Source organism: Capsicum annuum, chromosome 3 (assembly GCF_002878395.1).
Source record: "Capsicum annuum cultivar UCD-10X-F1 chromosome 3, UCD10Xv1.1, whole genome shotgun sequence".
Taxonomy (NCBI): domain Eukaryota; kingdom Viridiplantae; phylum Streptophyta; class Magnoliopsida; order Solanales; family Solanaceae; genus Capsicum; species Capsicum annuum.
In genome coordinates, this window is record NC_061113.1 from 228,612,868 (window position 1) to 228,623,105 (window position 10,238).

General features: G+C 35.9%; 1 protein-coding gene across 1 annotated transcript; it reads right to left on the reverse strand.

The window, feature by feature from the left end:
• Positions 1–2,176: 2,176 nt before the first annotated feature.
• On the reverse strand, positions 2,177–8,629 carry LOC107855975 (reticulon-like protein B4; the record flags this gene model as incomplete). Its single annotated transcript, XM_016700975.2, has 5 exons — positions 2,177–2,413; positions 2,928–3,130; positions 7,921–7,986; positions 8,127–8,268; positions 8,406–8,629. Coding segments are annotated over 4 exons (513 nt in total), but the record flags the coding sequence as incomplete, so codon positions are not given.
• Between the last annotated feature and the right edge of the window lie 1,609 nt (positions 8,630–10,238).

A 10,238-nucleotide genomic window follows, 5' to 3' on the forward strand; every position in this document is an offset into this window, starting at 1 on the left:
GTCCAATATGAATTGAAAGTGACTATTCTTGGGTTTGCTGGAAGATAGGAAAGCCCATAGACTTGGGTTTCTGCTGGAATATAGGAAAGCCCATATACTTATCAAAAATTTTCTTAGCCTTGATTTGAAGAGCTTGGGCCAAAGAATTTCTGTCCCTTTCAGAACAATTTTAAGAGAAAATGATTTTTGACTTGGAAGCAATGATTTTCTGTCCAGAGTGATAACTGAAACTGGTCAAGGTGTTCATGATGGCATTGCAGTTTTTGGAATCAGCATTGGCAAAAAATTAAGGTCATCAGTAAAAAAGAGATGGGAGACCTTGGGCCCATTCCTACTGATATAGATGGGTGTCTAGTTGAGGAGGTCAAACTCATAATCAATTCTTCTATACGGTAGTTCCAAGCACATGATGAAGATATAAGGAGATATAGGATCCCCATGTTTGATACCTCTAAAGGGTTTGAAAAACTTAATTCTCTCACCATTAATTAGAATGGATATACTGGAAGTAGAGATGCAGAACATGATAAACTTAGCCATATTGGTAGGAAAATTAAAGAAGTGAAGGGTTTGACTAATGAAGGACCATTCTAACCTATCAAAGGCCTTTTCAATATTAATATTGAGGATCATGTTAGCATTTGTTCCCTTCATCCTTGAGAAATAAGTGATGTACTCCTGAACTATGATGGCATTATCAACAACCCTTCTATTAGAATGAAAGCTAGATTGGTTGGGGATGATGAGGGTAGCTAGATGAGGCTACATTCTATTAGCAATGATCTTAGTCACAATCTTATATTGGGTATTGCAAAGCCCTATGGATCTAAAGTTTTTTAGGCTAATGGCATTTGTACACTTTGGTATCAGATAAAGGTATGTAGCATTAACCTTGTCTTTCATAATACCTAAGGTAAAAGTATCTATACAGAACCGAATTATGGATGGGCCAATGGTGTCTCAGTATTTCTAATAGAGTAGTGGCTGGATCCTATGAAGTCCAGGAGACTTGGTGGATTTAAAGGAAAAAATATCCCTTTCGATTTCCTCATAGGATGGGCTAGTCTCTAGGATTAAGTGGTCAGAGTGGCTGATATAGAGCCTTTAGTGGAAGAGTTATTTTGTCACTTTTGGTAAGAGATAGTGAAGAGAGTCTTATAGAAGTTAATAGTGGTAATTTGGATCTCTACTGGAGTGAAGGCCCAATTACCAGCATCATATTTTAAGGAATTAACTCTATTCCTTCTTCTCCTATTGAGGGTGAAAGTGTGAAAAATTTAGTGTTACTATATCCTTCTACAATCCAGATGATCCTGGACTTAATTTTGCAAAATTCCTGCTCTTTCTTAAGGATGTCACTAAACTCCTGGATATGCTAGCATTCCAATTCTCAGAGGAAAGAATTGTGAAGGTATTGCAAGGATTTTTGGATGCCTACCAGTTTAACTAGAAGGTGCTTTTTGTATGAAAAATGTTACCAAAGGTCTCTTTGTTCCAAATGAAAATGGTGGTTTGAAAATGTGTAGTAGCTTGAGTGAGGTTTGTGTACGAGCCAAAGGGGATTTCTAACCATCTGGGGTAAAGAGGGATAGGAGCACCACATGGTTTCTATCTGGAAGGTTTAGAGAAAATCATATGGTGTTTGGAGAGACTAATCAAAACGGCGAGTGGTCAGAATGGTAACTGGGAAGATGAGTTACAGTAGCTTCACTACAAAAAAATAGATCAAATTACGGGGATTAATTTTAAGGTTTGCGGGGGTCTAAAACCCCCGCAAAATGTAATTCGGTTTCCAAAAACCCCACAAGACAAGCCGACACAAACAAGTTGCGGCAGTTCTTTTCAACCCCCATATTTAATTTGCGGGAGTTATTTTGCGGCGGTTGGCCACTCGTTATTCTAAATTTAATTCTTTTTATAATAAATTTTTATTTAAAAATTGCGGGGTTTAAAACCTCTGCAATTTAAAAAAAAAAATAGTAGGGCCCATCAATTTTCAATAACTAATTATAGATTCTAATTTTAGCTCAAATTTAATTGTTCCTTTAGGCATACCCTACAATCCAATATTTATTCAATTCACATATCATTAACATAACATGACTAATTAAACATTGTAATTCACAAGAATATCAAAAATACATTGAACGTTAAACTTCAAAATTAAATTTTCAACATTAGCATCTTCAAACTCCAAATTTTCAACATTAACTAGTATCTTAAAACTCCAAAATCAAATTTAAACACAAAACCTTCAATATTCTAAGATTCCCTTCAACCACACAATTACATTGTCATAATTGAATATCCAAGACAATTTGCAACAAAATCAACAACTGTCATTAGGATCACTATCATCACGTGGTCTCCTTGCATCCATGGGCGAAATGGGTTCACTAGCCGCATTACTTGGCTATATAAAAATGCAAAGTATAAAAATCAATCAGATAAACTTTCAATTTTTATTACATTTATATCTGCAGCTAAAAAACATCATGATAAGTATAAATAGATAAATCAACAACTACTCCACGCTACAGTTTTAAACTACTCAATCAGTTGATCAAACTAAGAACCTGAGTGTCATTCAACATATAGGTAATATCAAACTAGGAACCTGAGTACCAATCAACATACAGGTAATACCATTCAACATACAGTAACACAATCAAGCACAAAAGAAATTGCTTACAAGATGAGGCAAGAACTAGAGTAATGTGTTGTGGAAGACCATCAAACACGGAAGAAAAGACTATACTAAATAGAGTGACAGGTATTGAATGTCCAAGTGAGATTCTAGCAGTCTTGGATACCAAAAAGATAGACCAAATTAGAAAAGTTACCTAGAACATTAACTCATTCTAGACTCTATACACCCATAAAGATCATATATCAATCAATCAGCTAATTTGGTCCTTTTTGCTTACCTGGGCAAGAGTACGACTTTCACCAAGAGTACGAGATTAGAATGCACTATTGTAAATCAATTTACACCTCCCTCGAAGTTTATCAAGATCAGCTGCGATATCTACGGCTCCTGTACAAGATTCTAGCTTCTTGGAAGCCTCATCTGCTTCTTCAAATCATCTTCACTTGTAGCATGACCTCTGTTTAGTCTAGAAACAACACTCTGCAAGTAATGAAAAACAATGAAGGTTTCATAATATAACAAGTAAACGTACCTTATTTCAACCTTTCTTTCTATAACATAAACTGAAGCTTTTCCATGGTAATCTATTAAGGTGTTGTAGTAGCATTATGGAGGAAAATTTATGGGTATGCCATAGTTAAAAGAAGTAAGAAATTTAGGTTGATTTTCACTATTTGGTGAACAAGTCTTTTCACTTCATCAAAATTTAAGCAGTAGAAGGAATTCCAATCATTGTTTCAAGCCTTTAATAATATTTTAATAAGGAAAAACAGAATATGCTACAAAATTAGCTCTGGCAGCTTGGAAATTTGATCTGACCCTTTTATGACTGACAGATTCTATTTTCTATAACCTTTCCGGACTCGCATGTAATGAAAACTTTAATGCACCATCTACAAAATCAAGTTGTTAAGGGATTTAGAAAGTGTAAAATCAGAACCCCGCAACAAAAATAAAAAAGCAAGAGATTAAAAATAAATTCTTGGTCCAACTGACTCTACTCACAGGTGTATCCAGATCAATCTCAATCAGATTGTTGCACGAGACTAATATAAGATATTTGAGTCTGTTACTTGAGATCTTCACAGTCTTCAATGATGAAAGATATAAGTCAAAGATTTCAAGGTTGGGTAGATTTGGCAAAATGTTCTCTGACCATTGGTCAGTAACAACCACATCAATGAGTTTCAAACGCTTGAGGGTTACACAGATATTTATTTTGATTAATACATTCAGGAGGGCAAGACACCAAATATATTGTACTTAGTTTGGGTAAAGTTTTTGCAACTTGTAAACTGATTGGTCCATAAAGTCCCCTAAAAGCAAACTTCTAAATCACTACAAACTGTGCAAATAGATTAAAGTAATTGCTCATCCAAAATAAACTACACAGGGTTGCACTATATATTGCAACAGAGTACTAATAAACACCAGCAAAACTGCAAATATACAGCGAACAATAGATCTGGATTGTGTTCCTGATGGTTGATACTATAAATCTGAAGTCCCACACCATGTTAAAAAGCAGATGACTGATAGTATCTTTTCTTCTTCTGCCGATACAGAAATCAGATTCTACTCACATTACACAGAATGTGCTTAGTTCTTTTAACAATCTAGGTTATCTTATAAGTAATTTCCCGTCCTTCCTAAAGAAGTTTGATCCTTCATTTTCTAAATTCCTTAATGCATTATGCTAGTGTTTGGAAAGGGAATTGTTTTTTGGTGGTTCTAGATTACTTAAGTACCATTATATACTATCACACCACAATTTCACTCTAGATTCCTATTCCCTTGCTTTCTTCCAAGTGTAAATCTCAGTTTCTTCACCTAAGCATCAAGAAACACCATCATCAATCTGAGAATTTTCTTGGCATGTATGCTTTTGAAGGAAACCTAACCAGTGGCAAATTTTCCTCCGATCGTCAATATTATCCAATGCTATACAAGCTCCTATTTCTCTCCTTTTTTTGCTAAGTTACATCTATTTCTATTGTGCAGTCTCAATATATATAAGAGCCTTGCTGACACTTACTGTAAGACCCCATAAAGTTTTCTCATTGTTTGAGCCTTTGAAACGAGTCACTAAAAGCTTAACACTGAGAAATTTTGCTAAGTGTTCCAACACTTAGTTTATTTTGGACCCTTAAACTTAGTTGAATTATTTTACAATCTTCTCGACCTTCGTTTCTTGATTTTTTTGTTGCATTGTGATGGGGCAAGTCTATAAAACATCTCGGATGATTTCGGAATTTTTGGACCTCATTTAGGGTGCGTTTGATTTTCGAAACAGTAGCACCATGCGATTTGCATGCGTCGCATGGTGCATCTCATCCTTGGTACCATGCGATAGAGCAGGCGATGCATGCTCCAGTCCGGTGGGATAGATCATGCGACGCATGCTCTGCTGCGCGCCTGGGAATTTTCAGCAATTTTAATCCGTCTCATTAAGGGTATTCTTGGTATTTTCTATTCTCCCATCAACTTAAACACGGGATTTAATCCCTAGAACACCAAAATAAGCTCATTATCTCTCAAAGTCACCAAGAATACTCATTAGGGTTCCAACACAAAAAAACAATTATCTAAAGATTCAACCGTGAGAATTCAACAATTCTTCCATATTTGAGTTCCCCGTTACAAGGGCTACAAGAGGCACCCAATAGTTCATGGATATCATTCCGAAATTTTAGAAGTCATCCAAATGCTCCAAGTTTAATGTATGCGGTTATGAACAAGAACACCCTTTCGTTCTTGTACCAAAAGGTTTTAAATTTTCTTACAGATTTCGTGTTTTCAAGTTGAGCTATGCTTAAATTGCTATATTTCAAGTTTACGGAATTATGATTTTGATTAAGTTTTGGAGTTCATGAGTATCTTGTTTAGCTATGGTGCAAGTTGTAAATTCATGTTATAAATTGTATATTTTTACATGGGTAACATGTTTTCAAGAATCCCCAAGATTGTTGTCAAAGAGTGCATTGTGTTTTGAAATGATAAACCTTTTGAAGATAAACTAGTGATACTCTTTATAGTGTTTCGAGAAGTGTAATTGAATTTCCATGATATTGAGTCTTAATGTTACTCATGTCAAACCTATCGAGATTTCAAGAAACAACAACAACAACAACAACAAACCCAGTGTATTCCCACCTGGTGGGGTCTGGGGGGGTAGGATGTACGCAGTCCATACCTCTACCTCTGAAGAAGTAGAAAGGCTGTTTCCGATAGACCCCCGGCTTAAGACATGCGGCACCACACAAACACATAGTAAAGCACAGCACAAGGTTACAAGATTACAAGAAAAGAAAGTGAATTTTTTATTTATCCTAAGTTAAGAAAGAAATCCACATATTTGAGTTTAAAGAAAAGAGAATGCATTTTGGCTCCCATCTCACATTGTCTAATGATTTTAAGGTGGATTTCCTTAAGTTCTGAGCTAAGTAAGGGAGTAGTGTTTAGCACCGAGTTGGGCTTGATTCTGAGGTCTCATGCTCCAGAACTACGTGCCCCCGTAGGTTCTTGACATACCCCAAGTGGGTTAAGATAGTGATCACTAAAAGTTAAGGTTCTATCCGATGGCAAGGATAGGACAGTTCTCCCCAACGTGGGTAAGACGTTGGACTCCATGTAGCTCACATGATTTATGTCGGTTAGAAGAAATTCCCAAGTTGTCCCTAAGTGTCAAAGTATTCCAAGATTTCAAAGAATTCCAAGTTTTAAAGTTGTAAAGTTTTGAAGTCCCTATGTGTCCTATTCTCTCTAAGATCAAAGGTTTGAATTTTGGAAAGTATAAGATTTTGAAAGCATGATGATTTGTGAGTTTATGTCACATACCTATTTCTCTTCTACATACAAGGATTTTGTTCAAGCTATGTGAGTTATGTATTACAGCATGCATGTTTTTTATAGAAGCTTAAGATATCGATTATTTTAAATAGCACATGCCCCCATATGCTCAGTACATCCCCAAAGTACTAACCCATATATTTGTCTGCATGTTGTATCTTCTTGTAATGTAGGTTCAGATGCTCAGTCTCAGCCTCATCAGTGATCTTTTTCAAGCACTCTTATCTACATATCAGCAGTGGTGAGTCCTCATGTTTCGGGGACCATTTGTTCTCAGACACTCGATTTATTTATTAGCTGTTTATTTCTTTCAGTCTAGCTCGAGTCAGTTGGGGATCTGTCCCAATGGCTCTTCAGTTTACTTGAGCACTAGAGGCTTGTCAGACTAATTATCAGATTGTCGGATGTTTTTGAGATCTTCAGTATTGGGTCCATTCGAACAAAGTATTTTAGTCGTATTCTTATGATTTTGATATGACAGCATCAGTCATTGTGTTATTCAATCTAAAAATAAGCTTTATAAGTTGTAGAAGGCTCAAAGGGTTAGCTTGGAGCTACTTGTAGCCTTGAGCACCGTGTGACATCTCGGGACCCGTTTTCAGGGCGTTACACTTACCCACTATTTTCCAAAGTCATCAACAATTTCCTTTATCAGCTTAGCAAACAGAAAACGGTATGCCAGTACTGTCCAAAATCTATCTTAGCTACTCTCTTTTTATTTTTTTGATAACCATGGTGTCTGGGACAGCTTAAGTGTAAACTTAGACTAATTTCATGAGTTACCTACCACTTCGCACCAACAAAGTTCAAGCCCCACATATAAATATCCCACAAACATATTTGCCTAATCCCAATCCAATCTCCTCACATTAATGCAATTCTAAGGTAAATTTGACTTTTAAAAGAAGTCAATTTCAATCAGCTTGTCATACGTCTATAAATTTAATAGCAACAAGAGGAGAAAAGATGAATCAACAGCTAAATAAACAAAAAGCTAAAGAGTACTCTCCATGTCATATCATATATTAACATCAATTCCACAACACAGCCGTGGAAATATAGCTCTAAAAAAAAACAATTCAACCACCATTTGTATCAAAATTCACAAGGACAATCACAAGATGCATCTTTCTCCCAACATAGTGTGTCTAATCTTTCTTTTTATCTTTAGTGGACCTCGAGGAATTTCACTTAATGCCTTTGCATCAAAGACAGCATACTATTTCTTGAGTTCGTGCAAGGCTTTCTCAGCAAATACGTCCACCTGATCTTCATACTTCTCATACAGAACAGGTACTGTGTGGAGCACCACAACACTTGTTCCAAGAAAAAATTACACAAAATCAATCTCAAAATCCTAGCAGTCAAAACTAAATTTAAGACGGGATTTACTAATCTGGTATATAAAGTTGCTTACTTACATAGAACAAGGTCAAGAAATCACAGCAACCACCCAAGATTGACGCGATCCACAAGCCAACAATGACCTGGTGAAGTAAACAAGATTTTATATGGATTATCACACCCAAATTCCCATATATAGTTAGTAGAAACAAGATTTGGAGAATGAACTATATCAATGTGAAAGTAACTGTAAATGTCAGTACATAAATTATGCGAGACGCACCATAAAGAATATCTTTAGATCCTTTCGAGCTGCTATTTCCCTCAGAACTGCTAAGGCGCGATTGACCTCATTCCTAAGAGCAGAGGCGAATTCCAATACAAGTTTCTCAGGGATGTGAACTTTCAGAATGTGCGGTGCAGATCTACAAAGGGCAACAAAAGCATTTATCAATCAACTATGCATGATCCCATACTAGTCGATGTTTGATATACCAATCCTCTGAACATATATTCTTTTTAAAAGTTGTAGTATTTAAGTATAGCAGCAAGATCAACTTACTTGTGAATGAAGGTGCTATTATTGCTCCACAAAAACAATCCAGCCAGAGCAATAATCAAACCTTGACAGAGCAAGGTAAGCAAATGGTATTCTACTACCTCAAAGAGAACCCAGATAGTCGTGACCCCACCAAGAAATCTTATAGATATCTTTTTGTTCCTCCACAAGAACACATCGGCAGCTGCAGATACCTTCTTGCTTTTTTTGATTAGTAGAAAAGTGACTCATGCCACCTTTCAAACTAAAAAGATGACTTTGGGGGTAAGCATTGAACTCCAGTCTCCGAAGCTCAACAGATCTAACCAGTTAATGCGCTACTATTTACCTTCAAACTCATTATATAGCAATTGTTACTTTGGTATGAAACATATTAAACCACGAAAAATAGTAGCGTCAGCTTCTAGCAGAACAAATTTGATATGCTCCCATATAAATTGAGCTAGCATATCATAACTTACTTGCATTTACCATACAACTCAGATTTTTGATCTACTCTCATTTATTAGACATAAGTATCTTCTCAGTTTATTGATGTATGGTGAATTTGTCACAAAATAGAACTCCATCAATATCAAAGTATCATACTACTTAATCTTATAAGTTTTTCATCCATTGTTAAACTAGATCTGAACAACTCATGGACAAGTTACTGTAGAACAGAAACAGAAAATTGACATACTGAATTGATTAGCATTTACCTGAATCGAAAAAATCGCACAAAAAAATAAAAAATTAAGGTTAAGGAGAGTAGCATTTACCGGGCCGGAGTTGTAATGGCTGACCCGAGATGCCGTAGTAGCAATGGCCGACGGAGATGTAGCAATTACTGGCTGGAATCTATTGATTTTGAGTAAATACGAGCAAGACTTAGGACAATTACTGGCCAAAGCAATTACTGGTCGTTTAGCAATTTGTCGTTGGTCGAACAACTCAGGGACGAGAACCCTTTTGGGTTAGTTTTAGGGGAAAATAAAATATTAAACGTTTTTTTTTCAAGTAAAAAGGAGGGAAGTTTGGGCGCCATGTTTTTCAATGGATAGCGGAGTTAAAAAACCCCTCCCCCGCAAATATATTTAATGAATATTGGGGGGTTTTAACCTCCGCAAATTTATAATTATAGAGACAAGTTTTTAACCTTCACATTTCATATAATTTTACAGAGGTTAAAATAACCTCCGCAAATAAACTCCCGTAATTAAATCCATTTTTTGTAATGCTTCAGGAAAGAACTTAATTCAATTGTTATTTGCTAGACACCTGTCAAGCTTTTTCAGAATCAGAGAGCTTTTTTTCTTATATATCTTATTAGTCCATGTGAATCTACTACCTTTAAAGCCTAGGTCAATTAAGTTACAGTGATTAATGCAATCCCAGAAATAATTAGCTCTATTATAATTACTATGGTTTCTCCCAAACTTTTCAGAGGAGCTGAGGATTTCATTGAAATAACCCCCACCATCCAAGCATTATTAGGGAAGGATCTAAAGGTATCATCTACATGGTTTAGCTAGTTCCAAATTGTCCTTCTCTTTTCAAAGTAGTTACTAGCATAAATGGAACTAAAGACCAAGAGGAAAGAGGTTACTGACCTAGATAGAAACATAGATTCCTTGGGGAGAGATATTAATATAATTTATATTGAGATTGTTTTTATTGCACATGATGACTAAACTTCCATAGCTTCTGACAACAAGGTATTGGATTTTCCTTGCAAACCCTAACTGTTCAGTCAAGAGATTGTGGTCACTCATTCTAGTTTCTAGGAAGGCAATGAGGGAGGTCCTGTGGATATTAATTATAGCCTTACAGTGCTTCTTAAACTCTGCATTATTT